This window comes from Cydia pomonella, chromosome 4 (assembly GCF_033807575.1).
Source record: "Cydia pomonella isolate Wapato2018A chromosome 4, ilCydPomo1, whole genome shotgun sequence".
Taxonomy (NCBI): Eukaryota; Metazoa; Arthropoda; class Insecta; order Lepidoptera; family Tortricidae; genus Cydia; species Cydia pomonella.
The window spans coordinates 19,221,747-19,241,387 of NC_084706.1; the positions used below are offsets into that span (position 1 = coordinate 19,221,747).

General features: G+C 36.3%; 1 protein-coding gene across 2 annotated transcripts in view; it reads right to left on the bottom strand.

Annotated features, from left to right (window-relative positions):
- Positions 1–19,641, bottom strand: part of LOC133517438 (serine/threonine-protein phosphatase rdgC) — a 115,151-nt gene that overhangs the window by 81,681 nt on the left and 13,829 nt on the right. Inside the window, exons 4-5 of one of the 2 annotated variants that reach the window (XM_061850757.1) lie at positions 13,182–13,327; positions 9,765–9,929 (exon numbers count right to left, since the gene is read on the bottom strand). In XM_061850757.1, coding sequence (XP_061706741.1) covers positions 9,765–9,929; positions 13,182–13,327 — 311 coding nt within the window. Of the gene's footprint in view, positions 1–9,764; positions 9,960–13,181; positions 13,328–19,641 lie in introns of both variants that reach the window. The other variant, XM_061850756.1, reaches the window with a different exon arrangement.

The following is a 19,641-nucleotide window of genomic DNA, read 5'->3' on the forward strand; positions in this document are numbered from 1 at the left end:
ATTATAACACACATAAGCATGGTCTACAACACTTGGTAAACTTATATGGAAACATGCCTTTTAGTTAAGTCCGTTTATTTTAAGTATGTTTTAGTGAGAGCGTTTAAGGATGTATGTGCTCATCTCAATAATATATATATCTAACAATGTAACCTATATTATCCTGTCACATATTTCTGTTGTTTTTCCAATAAAAAAATACGGCTATCTAAAATCATGATGAGGAGTCAACTCATCACACTCAATATCGATTTTGTACTTGATCACGCGCCCCTACTTTTGTTCGGTTCAAGTTGGTAAACATTATCACGACCCTATCGAGCTTCTAATGAGGACGTCTTCTTGTATCTTCTTATTTTAGTATAAACTATGTTACGCTTGATTCCAAAAGATTTCAACGCCTCAAAAGTAGCACTGGGCGGTAGCACTTAAGAAATTTTGAAATAATAGGTTCCTGGAAATGCTCCAACATGAATTAAAAGCGAACAACGTCAGCTAAATATTATTAAAATATTGTAATTTGTTCATGATAATATACACTTCAAATTATAATGACAAACATTACTGAAAGTTGTGTATATTTTTTCCAATCGCTAGAAAAAGTGAATTCGATGTTTTGAACACGGCACGGCACTCAACTCTGAATGTATCCGGTTTGGCGTTGGTCATAGCAATTAATTGCGCCGGTTATGATTAACTAGTCACTGGCACGGTATTGTTTTTATTCGCCCAGCGACGCGGACGATATCAAACTTGGGAATCCTTAAGGGCGGGGTAATAAGCAGGGTTTACACTTTGCCCATAATATACTTATAAAGGCACGTTCGTGTCTCGCGCGTTAGTTTTAATATGTACGAGTACCTAATTTTAACTTTGCGATGACGAAATTTAAGTTTTATCTTGTAAAAAGCAATTATGCATGACGTTCATAAGTAAAAAAACTAACGTTATTGATTTTAATGAGTGATGTGATCAAGTTATTTTTTTCTTTTATATAGGTAGGTAGATAAACTATATTTTGAAGCTCAGATCTAAGAAAATACTGTTTAAGAAACAAAAAGCTGACAATTATAATTAAAAAAACGCTTACTTACTTGCTTTGTAACACAATTTGATCAGTCACATTGGGCACTAACTCCTAATTACTCCTCTTGCCCCCTTCTCCCCTATTTAATTCTATTTATAACGCTTAAAGTATGCTCGCCATCATCAGTTTACTATTATAAAATAAAAAACCTAACTAAAAGTAAAATCAATTCCTCCTACAGCGATTAACTAAGAAAAACAAACAACATATATTTTGACGACCTGTCTGGCCTAGTCGGTAGTGACCCTGCCTATGAAGCCGATGGTCCTGGGTTCAAATCCTGGCAAGGGCATTTATTCGTGTGATTCTGATGAGCATGGATATTTGTTCATGAGTCATGGGTGTTTTCATACATAGAAAATTATTTATAAATATTTATATATTATATATATCGTCGTCTAAGTACCCTCAACATAAGCCTTATTGAGCTTACTGTGGGACTTAGTCAATTTGTGTAATAATATCATATGTATTTATATAGGTATACTCGTAAGGATTTAGTAGATGGTTAAACGAAGTAACGTAATTTCCTGATATACTCGTAGGTAAGGCAAAAACAGGCAAGAGAAAATCGAAAATCGCGCCCATGTTTCCGTGCAGGTGCGCTCTTATGAGATGTTATTAACGAGTAATTACGTTATCTTGCCACTCTTGCCAGGCAATTATCTTGTCGAGTTACTGGGTCGCTACTAAGAGCAATCAGCGGGCGTTTCGCGAATCCCTACATCTGCAGCGACGTCTGTAGCTTAGGACGCTTACGCAATGTGACGCCAAATCAATACTACGTTACGCAATCACTCCTGAAAGGCAGAGGCACTATGCGTGTTATCCTATCGCATTACATGTCAACTGTCTCGCTTAATAAGGTAACGATCCACTGTCCGACCCGAATAATGATTCCTCCAACAATTCCAACAAAACACTTTAAGGAAAAAACAAGTGTATATATCGGCATAATTGTAGGTTCAGTGTTTATAGTGTGTAGTGGTTTATAGGCCACCATGCCACTACGTTGATGATAAAATATGGGGCAAAAGGAAATTTATCGGACACTTGAACTGCGCGAACCATAGACAAAATATGGATCAGAATACCTATTCTGAAATGCTTACAGGATTTAGTTGTAGACTGTATATTCAATCCCTATTTCCCTAGGCACAGTAGATGCGTGTAGACATAAGATTTTCAATGTATTTATTTATATTATTTATTTGAAATAATTTCAATACGGAAGTTAAATCAATTTCCCTAATATGTCACAGGAGTTTAAAAAAAGGTTAGGAAACAAAAGCAAGCTAATAAAATAACTGATCAAATACAAAATTGACTAATTTGTAATACTGTTCATTAACCACATTAAATTACAGTAAACGATCAGGCTATAGGATAGATAAGTCTGTATTGGCGGGCAAAAGTAATCCCAAAGGAAGGCGTTCGGGCGATACTACCACTGGACAACCGTGTCGTAAAGATTGCGCCGTCAGGGGACTCATGTGTTTGGAAGTTATGGTACCTAATTACGTGCCTGACGAGAAACAAAAAATATTATTTCATATTGTCGCGTGAAAGACAGATCGGATCATAGATAGTAATTGCCGTCAAGTATGGTAAATAAGTTAAATTAAAAGTACTAACTTGTAACAAATACGTAAATAAAAAACTACATACCTATTGTACAATTGAGGGTATAGGTATGATTATAATAGCTGTTTCCCACGACTTCGTCCGCCTGCATTTATTTCCGGAAACGCACCTTCAACCCCTTTTTAATCCTATCAGGGGCTAAATTTTTAAAAGCACTAAAATAATTACTCGCACTTTCTAATATTTTCTCTTCCTACTTTTTTTAAGTCTCTTACTGAACTCGATCCCGTTACAAACCTCCAACCCCTTTTTAACTATAATAGGGGTTGAATTATCAAAAACGCTGAAATAATTTTTCTCGTATTTTATAAAAATGTCTTTTTACGAAGCTTCAAGTTTCTAACTTAATATAAAATTTGATCCCCATGCAAACTTTCACCCCCTTTTGAACCCCTTTAGGGGATGAAATACCAAAAACGTTGAAATTAATGTTCTTCTATTTGAATATAATATATTTTCACGAAGATCTTAAACTTGAACTTAGGGGTTGAATTTTTCAAAATCGTTTCTTATTTCTTGTACACCTTATAAATGCAACCTAGCGTGCAAATTTGAGTGAGGACACACGCATTTATATATATATATATATATAGTGTTATTGCGGCCTATTGAAAATAAATATCATATTTATTTTAATATTTTTTACACACGTAGATAGATCAAACGACACAATAATGGGACCGAATAGTGTACCTAACGTTGCAAATTTTTATTTTTAGGTCAAATTCCATAAGACTTGTTATAGAAGATACGAAGGACGAATACGAACGTAAAACGAGCCGTTTCGCTTTCGCTATTGAATCCTTAAATAATTTGAAAAAGGAAACCGTTTTTTATCTTATATTAGCACAATAATATCACCTAAATTATATAAAGCAAGAGCCAAACTGCTATTGATCAAGACAGTATTGTAGTACCACTTTTTGAGCAACCTACTTTGCTCCAAAATGTGCCTAATTTGCCCCAAAATTCGAAATTTTAAAATGATTCTATTGAGGTAGGTATTAGGCATTTATTTACATTTTTTTCAACACACTTGCTCAAAACGACGTTTTTATTCCACCGATTTTTGGCTCATAATCCTAGATATTAAACACGCGTGCTTTTTCAGTATATTATAACACTCGTGCTTTTTCATTATTTGAGTTAAGAAGGTAACTGATTGCTAATAATATGCATGGAAACGGAGCCTTCTTAATTTGGTCGAGTAATACATTTTTTTTAAACCAACTATTAGGTTTCAAATGTTAGTTCAAAGAGGTTTTATGACACCACCCATAATTTATAGATTAAAATCTCGTAAACTATTTAAAGAATAAAGATAACATTTTATCGATTTGATCTCCATCCGTCGAATAGAAATATGAAAATATATAGCTTTTTACATTTTTTGAATTGGCTGTTTGTCGATTTCGTTCGCGCCTTTAACTTGCGCGCGCATTGGAATCATGCGTAAAAAAAATAACGAGCCCGCCATTTTCCGTATTTGTCATAAACTTGGAATAGTTTTGCATGTTTTTAGTTTATATATTAACGAAAATGACATTTTCAAGCATTGAAAATGAAGAACACATAAAATTGACGCTGCCAGTAATATTAATAGAGGCAAGAGCCGAGAACGATAGCCTTTTACCATCAAAATCGGGTGAATAATAATTGGCGGCATATGAAACTTTTATTCAATGGAAAATCTGCAAAAACGCCCAGTCTATCTTGGAAAACGTGTGAGCTTACTTCAATGAACTGGCGATTAAGTGCCTACAAGCCCAGCACGCTTTGGTGCAATTATTCGATGTTAAATAAAACTGTAAGCCACTATTTTGAAAATTGTACTTTTACGGTTTTGACAACAAAAATCTAATTTATAAGTTTTGTTTTTTCCTCGCAAGTGTGTTGAAAAACGTCGTATGAAACGCGTGTGCATTGGTCATTATCATTACCCACGTCGGCTTTCTTATTGCGAGCTCCCTTACAGCTAGCGCGCACAATATCGCCTCGTGTGTAATGACCAACTTAGCACACTTGTATCAATACGACTGTATTTTTTAGGGTTCCGTAGTCAACTAGGAACCCTTATAGTTTCGCCATGTTCGTCTGTCTGTTCACCCGCGATCCGCTTTGCACGATGGTCGTTAGTGCTAGGAGGCTCCAATTTGACATGGAAATACTTATTATAACTCAATCACGCGAATAAAGTGTTACAATAAATAAAATAAAATACTTTTTAGGGTAAGCTACGGTTTTTTTCGCTTAAACCCTATAGCGTGGGGTGTCGTTCGATAGGTCTTAACAATCATTTTATGATAAAGTGAATATTTTCTGAAAATAACGCTTCCAAAGAATAAAAATACGAATACAGATTGCGACACTCTAATTACGTACCTACTCGTATTACCTCTTCACCTATTTAATTAGGTATAGATAATGCAGCAAAAGATGTGACAATGGTGTAATGAATATAAGACCGTAAAAGTGTCAGTCATAATATACATACTTATAACGACTATTGAAGATACGTCATAAATGCAAACATGTTGTGCACTTATAATTAAAGCGTATAAGGGCACAATTGCTGAGTAAAACGCGTACAATAACTGAAGATATAATCGTTTCTATAAAGTTATTTTGCACGGGGCGAGGCTACGAGCATAAAAGTGTGGCGCGACGCCTTGTGATTTAAGCCTGTAGTAAACAACCTATAAAGGTCAACCGTCGCAACCCTAGACAGATAAGTGAAATGTCAACTTTCATTAACGTTTAGAGAGGCAAATAATAACAGGAAAAACAATGTCTGGCGAATAAACGAGGTCGTCCGGCGTAACAGGCGGTCTATCAATCAAACGGCGGTCACAGCACAAATTAGATGACGCGCGTGCCGCTCCCTATGATTGTTTGCCGTAGCACGCCACAGTCCGTCGGCCTCTTGACGTCAAATCTACCCCTAATGAGCTACAGCGGAAAACATCGCGAAGGAAACCTTACTAGTGCAACCGAGTGTACAAAAATACTTATGTTGCGTTAGTTTATGACGTGACGCGCAGGCATAACGCGCCTGGATGTACGAGTAACGTTATGAACGCTGTGCTGATAGTGACAGTATTTATATTCACTACAGATATTATATGGGCTTTAACTGTTTAATAAAAAATAAGCCGAGAGCATGTCAAGCCATGCTTAGTGAAGGGTTCAGTAGATGCCCGTATTACGTGATATTAAAAAAAACCGGCCAAGTGCAAGTCGGACTCGCGCACGAAGGGTTCCGTACCATTATTTATAAAAACGGCAAAAAAACTATGTTTGTTGTATGGGAGCCCCTCTTAAATATTTATTTTATTCTATTTTTAGTATTTATTGTTATAGCGGCAACAGAAATACATCATCTATGAAAATTTCAACTGTCTAGCTATCACGGTTCATGAGATGAGGTGCCTGGTGACAGACGGACGGACGAACGGACGGACAGCGAAGTCTCAGTAATACGATTGACCCTTTAGGTACGGAACCCTAAAAAAGAGCCTTTATAGATAAAACAAACGAGATAATTATTTTTGCAGCACTTTCCTCTTTCTACTAAAAAGGATTACTTTTCCAAGCAAAACTCAAAATTTATCGACCATGTTCAATTTTTTTTTTCATTAAAAGTCTTTATCAAGCCGCGATTCCTCCAATTTCTGTCTATGACGAAAGGGGACGAAGTCCCTTGACCGCTTCTCAATACAAACGTAGTCCCCGTTTTCCTCTCTAGATATTATAATTAACATCATAGAAAATATTTTTACAATTATTACAATTTCATGTAGTTATCTAATGAAAAATCAAACGAATGGGTCGTTGGATCTTTTTCAATTAATTAATTGTTATAAGATTTCTTTAGAAGTTTTTAAATAGTTATATAGAAAAGGAAAGGTTTTTGCTCATAACTTTTATATTATTCAAAAAATCTAAATAAGTCAAACAAAGGGAATGGCTATACAACAAATTGTGTATTTTCCATAAAGTCAATATCCAAGGAGCAAAATGTGGACAACGTTAGGATATTAGTTACTTTAATATTTACTTTTGATAGGTACTATTTCGTTAAAATGCTCAATAACAGCTACCAGTACCAGTCTACTTACTTAAAAATACTGAGCTAAGCGCTGAACGGATAGTATCCAAATAGACAGACAGTTACAGATAAATTTATAAGGTTAATTTGACTAAAGAAAGGACACTTCACACAAGGAATTTCATTCATTAACCCGCATGCTCATCTCTATCGCGCTCGCATAATGAAATTACTGTCTTGCTCGCACCGTGTCATTAACCGCCGCCGGTATAATGGGCGGGACAGTATGATATAATTACGCGCGGGAGATAGAAATATCAGGGTCAATGTACGAAATTCCTTGTGCTAACTGTCCTTTCTTTACGAACCTTAAGGTCTTTGAAAGAAAATGATATACAAAGAGTACGCAGTCGCGTAGATAATGTAAGATTAAACAACATGTACAAAGCAAACGCGTACGTATGTAACTTTACGATTGCTTTCTTTCTTTGTGATGTTCCAGAGCGTATGGGTCTAAAGAGTTCGAGAAATTGATTTTCGCTCTGGTAACAAGCATTAACGACCAAGGGTTGAATAAAACGTGTGAAAGGAAAAGTTAAATAAACTCATGATAATATTGCGATTTTTACACTATCATAAAATTGCAGGTAAAAAGTACTGAAAAAATTGCAACGGCCATATTTCAGACAATTTGAATTAATGCAATTCATCTTCCTCGCGTTGTCCCGGCATTTTGCCACGGCTCATGGAAGCCTGGGGTCCGCTTGACAACTAATCCCCACAGTTGGCGTTGGCACTAGTTTTTACGAAAGCGACTGCTATCTAACCTTCCAACCCAGAGGGCAAACTAGGCATTATTGGGATTATTTCGGTTTCCTCACGATGTTTTTCACCGAAAAGCCACAAAGAAATATCAAATGATACGAGCCGGGTTTTAACCCGCGACCGCCGCGCCGCATTGAAAGTCGCACGCTCTTACCACTAGGCCACCACCACCAGCGTTTGTTAAATATTAAAATATAATTGTATCACCTCCTTATTCATAAAAGTTTACGGGCATGATTTAGTTAAATTATGTTTTATCCCTTTCTTACAAATACATAAGTCAAAATGACAGATAAAGACAAACGATTCATAGCTAATTCAGGCCAGTAACGCGTTTACTCGGAAGAATAGCGCCATCAGAATTTTCAGAAGGTTTCTTTACGAGGCTTCGGCTTCGGAAAATTAATATTCCGTAACATTAGAATACTGACTGTAAAGTAGTTTAACAAAAAAAACCAGGCAGCTAAATATGAGAGCGTAATTAAAAATTTTATGATGTACGATCGAGACAATTTAGTAGGTATCCCAAACATTCGCAGCATATCGACGAAGCCTCAGAGCGGCTCTGAGGGGCTACCACGAACCACGCTCGACGTGTTACCTCCCTGTCATACACGTACGAATTTACGAGTACGATAGAGAGACAACACGTCGGACATGATTCCCGGTAGGCCCTCTGAGGCTTACATTTCAGAATTTTGCGAAGAAGCGATCATTTTTCATGAACAATCAATTTAAAACATTTCGTGTGATCTTCATTTGAATAAAATTATATTTATAATTTACATATATATTAGAGTGTTCACTTAAAATAACTAATATACTCGTATTTGATTTGTTTCATATGCAACAAAACCGTCGGATTGAGACTCCTACTTGCACTCATTTTGTTTTTAACTTATTTTTTATAAAAATCGTAGAACCTGTTTTTAATAAATTCAGTCCAAACAAACAAACATACGTAATGTAAGATATCATATCGTAATAAAATGTTTATATTTATAATTATATGTAACTATATCTTCAAGAGCAAACACATATATGCCTAAAGGTATTAGGTACTGAGTTAAGCAACTACCTCCATTATGGACTAGGCGCTTGTTACATTATTAAGTTTCCATAAGCCTAAAAGCTATTGCATTACTTCGTACCTCTGAGTTCTGAGCAATATAGACGGTTAATGTATTTGGGCCTATTACTGTAGGGCCAGATGACCCACTTACCTGAGTTTGAATAACAGCTAAGTAACATTGTTGTTCTCTTCGGCAGTTTTTACATTGGATCCGCACGCGGCTACGGTGTGCGAGTGGGTTATTGCTATTTATGAGCATAGCACACTATCTTGCACACACACCGGAGCGGGGCGCGGATCCGCGACAGTGCGATAAACGCGTTAATTATATACAGCATGTATTTTTGATACGAGTTTAGTTTAGACCCCAATGAACATACTTTCATACGTTTAATAGAAAAAGTACGACTATTATTTTTCTTTATAAAATAATTCAGCAAGCAATGTATCACTACTTTGCTTTAACTCAAAACAGCATTTACTGACGCGTCACGCGACGTCACAACTGTCACAAGTGATCACAATGAACGAAATACATTGCCGCTCAAAAAACTTATGCTCTGGGGTTTAAGGAATATATTTTAAAAAAATATTTATAATCGTTTCAAAGCGTTAAAACCTACGTCTCGTTTAAGTTTGTGGTGACTCGTATATCAAAAATACACACTATATATACCTATTTCCGTTGAGTTGAGTAGCAGTGATGCAGAATTAACGCAAAGGGACATCGTCACGTTTGGTGGTGTGTATTAATAGACCGAATAGACGGCACATTGCTTACTTACCTACTCATTCATAAATTTATCTAGTTTCAGCTAAGGCTTATAAGATTCGGCACATTACAACGTACAAAGAAACGTAATTTACCAGCATGTCTGTAGGCAGCCAGTTAAGATCCCGCTAAAGAACATTTTTATTTGGCTAATAAATCAAAAACCAAATACATCAATTTCCTCACTTAAATATATTTTTAGCATTGGGTTATTTTGTGATAAAAATCCCTTTGATGTGAATTTACGTTCAAAGCAGTATTCTAAAAAAAGAAAATAAACGAACGTCACCCTTGACCTTAATTTGAAGGGTCTCACCTTGTGAAATATAACAAGTAAGTCATCGAGTTTCCCGTGCAGGTCGCCGCAGACAGTAATCTGGCTCGAGATGGAAGTGGTGGCCACGTTGATGTTCGGGAGTCTTTTCAGTACTTGGGTGGCCTCTTTCAGAATCTGGGCCACGTGCTTCGCATGTAGACGGTGCTGGAATGTCGAGTATATTTCAAATCGATTCTAAAACGATAGAAAGAAAACAATGCATGAAGAAACAAAGCTGCAACAAAACAAAAGTAAAAAAGAAAGAAAAGGATAGAAGAAATACTATTTAGTTGCGCAACTGAGCCAATTATGGAGTGCATGGAGACATTGACATGTACGGAAATATGTATTTAAATATGTAAGGTGTAATTAGAGCTTCATTAAAAATGTTTCGAACCCATAAATGACCCGAACAAATACTTTTATATTTTGTTATTTATCCGATAACTATAGATAGATAGATAGAATACTCTTTATTGGGACACCTCAGTAAAAAAATACAAGAAAAGAAACAATTGATTTAATGTACAAGCAGACAACAGGCGTTCTTATCGCCACGGAGCGATATCTTCCAGCCAACCTTTGGGTAACTATATATTTGAATGTTTAAATATTTTTATTTTGACTCCTTGTTTACGCAAACGCTTTAATTTATTCAAAAGGAATAGTAACATTTTCTGTCGTAAAGTACAACCAGTACATGTTACAGAAGTTTGTAACTATGTCAGACGCTCCGACAAAGTAATCCAATTTCTAGATCTACAGAAAAGTTTACAATTCCGGCTAACTTCGACTGGAACCGAATACAATGGCACCACCCTGCGACCGTGTTACTAATAAACTGAGTAATTAACACAAGGTATCTCTTTTTATAAATTTTAGACTCAGTATTTTTTAAATCAACATTGTACTTTTAGAGGTTGATATAAATAGAAAAAATCTGTAGTTTAATATCTGCGAAATCAAATAAACCATCTTAAAATATCAAAGTAAGTACGTCTTCACACAAAAAAATATGAACAAAAAAAGAAAACGAAGGAATTTAATATAATAAATCTGAACAGGATATTAAAATTCATGGCTAAACAAGATAAGCAGCCTACCCTTTCCCTGGAAAATTGAAACGGATTTATTATTTTTAACAAATCCTTTACATAAACTTCCATACTTCTCGATACAAAATGAAATTAAATTTATTTTTCTATTCCACGTAAATTGAAGCTCAGAAATTGGTTTATAACTAATTTATGTACGGTTTTGTGTTTCATGGTTCCAACAAACAATAAATGTCATAAAATTTGCCATGAATGCTCGTGGACATACGGATATCTGATACCTACTCAACAAGGGGCGCTTAGACAGGGAGGCGTATTATTCTTATTTTTGAAATACCTATTATATTTACTTTTTTGTTTCTATATAAAGATAGGCAGGCGTTTGACCACGATCTCACCTGATGGTAAGTGACTTACCATCATGGTCATGGTGGTTACTTGATTTATCGAAGAGTTTTTTGATGATAAGTAAGTATAATTATTTAGATTACTTATATATTTAATTAAGGTCACATTATTAGTCTTTTCCATCACGGTACAATGGTGTTCCAGACCTTTGGGAGGCGTGCGCGGAGCCCAAGACGTAGAGGCCCTTTTGACACTTTATATATAAGGGATACACGGAGCGGATGCTGCCCCTGCCCGTGTCCTGGGGCGCATGCAGAGACAGCACCCACCATGGTGAAAGGAAGATTTGAGAGTTGATGAGTGAAAGCGATGGACTAAATACTGGGTTACGGGATAAAAAACCGGATAATAAAACAGTATCCAATTTTATTTCCGGCAGACGGTGACTCGCCCCCACGAGATATGCCCCCGCAAAAAGTGACATCTAAGAGAGCTCAAGGGCAACACCGGTGTGAGCGGCTCAGGCGTGTCGAAAGATGTGTGCCACATTCTACCCAGTGGCTGTTAACAGCCACTGTGCCAACTCGCGTCTTATGCATCTTTCACTTCCACCTCTGGAGCATATAGCTCTAACGACTCTACTTTGGACGGCCGGCCAAGGCAATCCAGAATCCAGCCACCCTCGTTCGGGTGACAGAACTCCCCAGGGGCACTCGGGTATGTGGGTTCAAGTAATATTACCATATTTTAAAAAACTAGATACGTGTCAAGAGTCTCATCATGTGCCAGAAGCTAGATAATAACAAGCGCGAGTAAATAATATAAACATGCACTAAAACAAAGACGACGAAATATATTTTGTGTAAGTACCCACATATCATAAACCCTGTATGATGCGTAGAAAATTTCATACAACCTTACACACCTAGGCCTGTAATGTAAGGCAACTTCTCTTGTTTTCAAACGTCAAATTATGACACGTCTTGGCCGTGATTCAACCATAAAAATTAAACCTATAGGCAAAATTCTGCCATTATGCTTTTCTTTTCTTTTTTTTTTTTCTTTTTTGTGTTTGTTTTTTTATTATTTTAGGGTCATCAAACGAAGAGTTGATTATTTTTATAAAGGTTTCTAAAGATTTTTTTTCAGTCATGCAGGAATCTGTATAAGGCTGGATCTCCTAAACCTTGCGTCGTAGCGCAAAAATATTCAAATTTTCGTTCCCCTTTTAACAACTCCAAAGTAATAAAAATAAAAAGCGTTATGACGTGCGTCGTAGCGACAAAATAATCACATTTTTGTTCTGCTTCAATACCCCACGCACTTAATATCACATTGGGACATAAAACAATCATCATTATCATTCTATTTTTATTATTATTTCATTGCAAGTTTGAGAAAAGCACTATACAAATCTCGGCGAGAAACGAGGTTGCCGGCCGCGTATCCCTATCTGTCCTCGCTACGCTCGGCCGTCTATATCTACTTGTCCTGCAACCCTTCGTTTCCCGGCCTCTATAGTAATTTAGTAATGTACTATTGTTACAACCAATTTCTTATCTGTGAAATTTTATTATTGCGTAATAAAAACGTTGTCATCGATTTAATAATGAAATTCAAATTTCAAACATGGCTAAAAATAAAGGAATTTGATTTAACCTCGTTTCTAGTATCAGTCGAGATGACGTTTTATTGAGTGTATGTTCAAATGCCGAAATGACGGTCGTAACATGCGGTTCCTGAACACGTCGTAGAGAACTTATAATACGTGTATAGATAAAGCAGTGCATAAACATAATATAACTGTACATAATTAAGCATTAAAACACTCGTGTGATGTTTTTGTTAAACTCTCTTTCAGCTCGTTTCATAAAGCCACCCACGTATTCTAATGCCTTTCATTATGTATGTTAAGTTAAGCTTTACCTAATCATACGGGTATAACTACAAAGGAATCTGGAAATGTCCCAACAAAAGCTCGCCATTTAAAACGGAAAGGGGAATAATGGTGTACCTTTTTTTTCCTAAAAGCCTCAATCAGTAGGTCGATATCCTTCCGCTGCAGCGGGAACTCGATGTCGGGCCCGCGCGCCGGCTTCGGCGGCGCCGTCTCGTCCACGCCCCCGCCCTCGTCGGACTCCTCCGAGAATACTTGCTCCACTACAACATAAAAGAATAGTATATTGTGCAACGAGGGGAGTAAGTGAAATTTTGGATACGAGGGTGGTAATTAAAGACCCAAGTTTGCAATATTCTTACCCCCGGTGTTACACACAATGCTTTTCAGCACACTTGCGAAGAAAAAACGAAATTTTAAGCGAAATAATTCTTAAATAAGGTGACATATCAAACATACGTCCGCCGTTTTGCAATTTCTTGGCAGGTGAGGCATCGAAGGCACAGACCTCTTCGGCATTCAGCCACGATTGAAAGTTATGTAAAAATATTTTAAACGGTTGTTAAATTAATCAAATTAAATAATTTTACACATAAACAAAAATATTAAATTATAAACGTCAGTATTTTAAAAGTCTCATTTATGCTACTTGGTTTGTATAAGTGACATAATTAATAAAATATATATAACTCCCGCGGGAACAAAATAGGCCTTTGTCCTTCAGCACACCTGCATGAAATAAGATCTTTTTCGAGCAAGTGTGATGAAAACCCTTTAAATACACTGAGTACGATGATTATTGAAATTCCTTGCACAATTTCAAATCAACATCATATTTTTAAAGATTGGTATGCGCTATCTAGATTATAAAACATAGATCTAATGAAAATGTCGTCGTTTTATCGCCTGTCACTTTAACACTTACATACGTGTTACAACGTGACAGGCGTATAAAAATGCGACCGTGCTGACGCCACTGGCCTTAATTATTAATTATCCTTTACAGTACATATGGTGCTACTTTACCGCACTAGTGCGAAAATTAGCATATTACGTTACTGTGTAGAACATTTAAAGGGCCATATGTACTGTAAAACGTTGTACGATACATGTGCGAATAGGTAATTCGCAACTCGTGTCGATTTAAAACACCCCCTTCGGTCGAGTTTTAATTTATCGCCACTCGTTTTGAATTTCCTATTTTTCGCACTTGGATCGTAATGTACTATTAAGTAACTGCCAAGTCGCTCCCACAAGCCAGGCTAATATTGTAATGTTACGTTACTTCATACTATAGATATAGAACCGTTCAAATACCTTAAGCCGTTTGGGGTTGAGGGCATCCCAAACAAACAAATACTAGTACTTACACTTTCTGAAAAATCATCGTCGGCGATATTTATTTTTTTGTTGATGTCTGATTTGTAAAGAACTAATGCAATGGTTATCGTTTTGTATTAAAAGTACATTAAACTAGATTAATAAGATAAAAATTTTAAGACCGGTAATGCACATTTAAGGTTACGAGCACTTGTGTGTAAGTATTGCACATTCTGGTTGTTTTTCATTTTTTGTTATTTTTAATCGTTACATAGTGTAATTAAATGGATGACTGTTATTCGCCTTATTTTGTGTATGCATTAATATGTTTTAGTTCTATTTATGGCTATTGTTAACCTGAATACAAATAAAAAAAAATATATAGGTACAAATAATATATCCCACCAAAAACATTTTCATGTACTTAAAATGTTGCAAAGAGGAGACCATATATATAACTCGCACTGTCAAAAAGTTATCAGATCTCGTGTAAGTTTCTAACTCTACAAGCCCCATAAACTTCACAAACTTGCACCTTACAAGGAAAAGTACCCAACTGTCCTGTTTTTGACAGTGCGAGCCATATGGTCTCCTCTTAGCAACATTTTATATGAAAATGTTTTTGGTGGTACTTCACTTCTTTTTGTAAGTTGCTTATGATGTTGCTTCAGTCCCCTAATTTAAAGGGTAGGGTGAGTGATTTACTAAAAATCTTGTAATATGTATTTTATTATTTATAACAAGGAATCCCCCAGATACAAATAAAGCTCTCCTAACATTATCATTATAATTATCACACATTGTTTTGGCTTCGCGTGAGTCACGTTTAATCAATTAAAGATTTCGTGGCTTCCTCGCTGACTGACTAATGTTACCAGTATCGATTTGAAAACTATTTTACAAGGGTTACTGCAGTTCATCGGAAATTGATTGTACCAACGACTACAATAGAAACTGAATAGGTAAATGGAAGAAAACTAAAATTGTGCCGATCGCTTTAATAAGTGGCATTTAAACCGTGGATTTCGTGTGACACCATTTCAGAAATAGCCGGGGCTTAGTTTTATCTGCATTACCAAAGGTCATTGCAATGCGTACATTAGTTGCATAACCTATGACGTGTGTACAGAATGAACGATACCGCAACATCGCGTGTTAACGGTGTCTCGCAAGCATAATTAAAAAGTTCAGACTTCATGTGAACCTTGCTGTGTAATAAACAACGTTGTGGAAGCAACATTTATGTCGCAAAACGATAGTTTATCGTTGAGCATTTCATTTCAAGGAGAGTTGGAAAAACAAGTTGCAAACTTCAAAGGGGAAAAAAATATTATTTAAACAAAAAGTTTTTGGCAAAAATGTTATTTTTGTTACAAGCTTTTATCGCTGACTGTGCTTTTCTTTCTACAAGCAACTACATCGCGTAAATTCTAACAACCCCAAACACGATTAGTTTGCGTTGGTTTATCAGTTTTATCACAGAGTTCCCACGGGCACCTCCTGTCTCCATCATCAGATCAGCTCCATGTCCATCCGCATATACCTATATACAATGTATGTGTGCAAAATTTCAGCTGAATCGGAAATTGGGAAGTACATAGGTATGTCAACTTTTGACCCACACAAACATACTTACATACAATACTAACAAGGCAAGCTAAATAAAAGCTTGTATAAATAGAATAAATTGAAATTGAAGTGACCACAGAGGGACTTAAATACATCAATATTCAATCAATAGACCTTACCGGAGCACGATTGTTTTACTAATTACTACGGAACGAGTAACAATGACGGTATTCGAGTTATTGTAGTGCTTACGATATTTGCATATGAATACAAATAACAAACTATCGTGTAGAGAATTGTACCGCTTAAAAACATATGAACAATCAAATTGAACAATAAAAAAAAAATCTAATAGCAAGGTTAAAAAATGTAAAGAAAATTAGATTGTTCGATTATCTATGAGTAAATAACAAAATGTAATATCTGAATAGCGCTCCAATTATGTTTTCAAGAGATGACTGAGATTTAGTAGTGGAATGAAACAATAAGTCTATTTATTTTAGGCGATATTTTTGGGAACCGCCTTTACAAAATTATGTTTTATAATATATTAAACGTGTTGGTAATGCCGACCTGCCTGCTCAGAAAATAACAAGACTATCCCATGTTTCGAAGTCAAGTATTTATTTTTATGATGAGACTTCGCCTTTTAGTGGCAGCTCTCATCTCAACACGTAACGTCGAGAGGGTCCGAATAAAACCTTCTTGCAAAAAGTCACTGAATAATATAATATTCAGATTTACGGGCTCAGCCGGAGTGTGGATTTGAAAAGCATTAAGATAACTTTATGCGGCATCCGCGGACGAGAAAGTGACTTGAGATACACTATTTTCTCACTCAAGAAATGTACATGTGCAGCTCGCTGTACAAATTAATAAATCACTTTTTTGTGAGAGGAAAAGCTCACTCGCGAAAAAATCTCGCTCGCTTTTTTTTTATGTAATAGGCAGCACACGAGCAGGCGAGCCGCCTGATGGGACGCAGCGCAGTCATCGCCGCCCATGGACATAAGCAACATCGGAGGAGCCACTTATGCGTTGCCAACCTTTGAGAACCCTAAATACCTGCTTCTTGAAGAACCCTATGTCATAGCGCAAGGGAAACACCTCAGAAGGAAGCTCATTCCACAACTTGCACGTTCTGGGCAAAAACGAGCGAGATGCCCGCTTGTTCTTGGTTTGTTTCTCCGTGACACCGCCATTTTCCAACACTTGTCATAGCAAAGTTACCAAACTTCATTTGCTAACGCTGTTTAGCTACTGCTGGTACGGTATAAATATTATTGTAAAAAAAAGGGGGAAAAAAGTCAATGAAAGATACTTTTTAAGATTACGTAGCTAAAGGGTAAAAACGGGACCCTATTTCTAAGACTCCACTGTCCGTCTGTCTGTCTGTCACCAGGCTGTATCTCATGAAACGTGAAAGCTAGAAAGTTGAAATTTTCCCAAATGATGTATTTCTGTTGCCGATATAACAAAAAATACTAAAAACAGAATACAGCAAACGTGATTTTTTGCCATTTTTTGCGTAATGGTACGGAGCCCGACTCGCATTTGGCCGGTTTCCAGTAACTAAAGAAACCCGAAACTTTAACTAACGTACGCTTCAAAAAACATTATCCTTTGTGAGTGTTTTCTGCCTGGCATGTTAAATAGAGTTACAAAATGATAATAAAATTCGAAAATGTAATATTTACTACCAAATTAATTTATATTTAATATAAGTGTGTCGCATTCGCACATATGCGGTGACAACCTAAGCTGTTACTTACAATGAAAGGTACCCAACTGTCCGGTTCCAATTTGATTTATATTTATATATGTTATAGAGTAGTCTAAAATAACGGACACGTATTTTTTTTTAGCTGACCAAACTCAACCTATTGGGAGAAATTGTCCTCCAAATTACTAAAAAGTTACTAAATCAATGGCTGGTTTGAGTATATGTTTGAAAGCAGCAAAAAATAATGAGCACGTGTTTTGTTATATCGGCTAAAACTCATTTTTTCAAAAAAAATCGACATTCGAAGTTTTGTAATATCTTATCGCTAAAGTTATACATAAAGACGGGTGTTTTTTAGGAAAACTTGAGTTTAAGCAGATATAACAAAACACGTGTACATTATTTTTTCCTGTTCTCAAACATATACTCAAAAAAGCAATTAACTAGCAAGTTGCTTGAGCATCACTTTCTATAGGAGTTTTAAGATTTAGTAACTTTTAGTAGTTTAGAGGACAATTTCTCCCAATAGGTTTAGTTTGCGCAGCTAAAAAAAACGTGTCCGTTATTTTAGACTACTCTATAATATATATAAATATAAATCAAATCGGAACCGGAAAGTTGGGTACCTTTCCTTGTTAGTATAGTTCGTGCCATCCACGATGACACGCAGATTTGTCAAATCTAACCTTTAATAAAATGACAATACGAGTTAGCGCACGTGTCTTTGTGCATGTCACGATCTATAGTAATAAACCGCGTGCCTGGACTCGTATTCTCATGCCAGTTGTTTCGTGGTGGTATGTAGGTATTTACAACTGGAATAACAAATTATATAATACTGACACCGTGAAAAAATACAAATTTAAATACAGCGTACATTATGCATAGAACCTTCGGTATAACGGGTAATACTTCAGTGAATAATATAAAATATGTATCTCAGTTGTTAAATGCTCGCGCAAAGGGTTGATTAGAAACACAACACCGTTGCGCCCGTCGCATTCTTGTTATGCAACACCCGTGACTAGGTTATGTTTTTTTTAATACTACGTCGGTGGCAAACAAGCATACGGATCGGATCGTAGGTAAGCAGACGTGTTACGTGCACGTTGCCGATCCTGACACTCAGCACCCTTTTTGAGCTTGATGTATTTCTTTACCGCGCCCTTATTAGATGCAATGACTTTCAACTTCATCCAATATTCCTTAGCTACATTTTCCTCTTCTTCTTGTTGTGATCGCAACATTTTACAAACTGTCATCCTCCCTTGAAGACAAGAAATCAAATCAACCCTGCCAACGTAATTTACTTATCTACCAATAAACGACTTCGCCGAATTCAATTTATTTTCTGATTTGTAAATTCACGACTAAAGTCTAACTGTAGCCTTACCACGACTGCCTTATTAGTTTCAATCTGACATATTCGCTAACGTGAGCGTAAATTACTTTCTATACATCTCGCTCGCACTAATATGGCAGTACCTACGAGCGAGATGCTGAGAAAGTAAGTTACGTTACGCAGTGTCAAAATCATGGTAAGGGTACTGAAGACAAGAAGTAATGAAAAAAGACTTACGATCCAATTCTAACAATGCTTATAAAATGTCACAGCGATACGATACCGATCTGTTAATGTCAAAAGTGACATTTCTTCAACCAAAAACGTCACTTTTGACACTGACAGATCAGTATCGTATTGCTATGACATCTTATAAGCATTGTTCGAATTAGGCCGTTAAACGCGTATGATGCATATATATTTTTAATCGTCTTTCAAAGTTCTTCATTTTGATATCCCACCCGATAGGTTTGCAAGATTATTTTTTCGCGAGGGCGAATGGTCATGAAAATCTGTTCCAGTCTATGTAGGAAACGGTTAAGTACAAGTTTGGGCATAAGCTGTGGTGGCCGCATTGTTCAGGCGTCGAACTTTCAATCCGATGAGGTCGCGGATTCAAATCC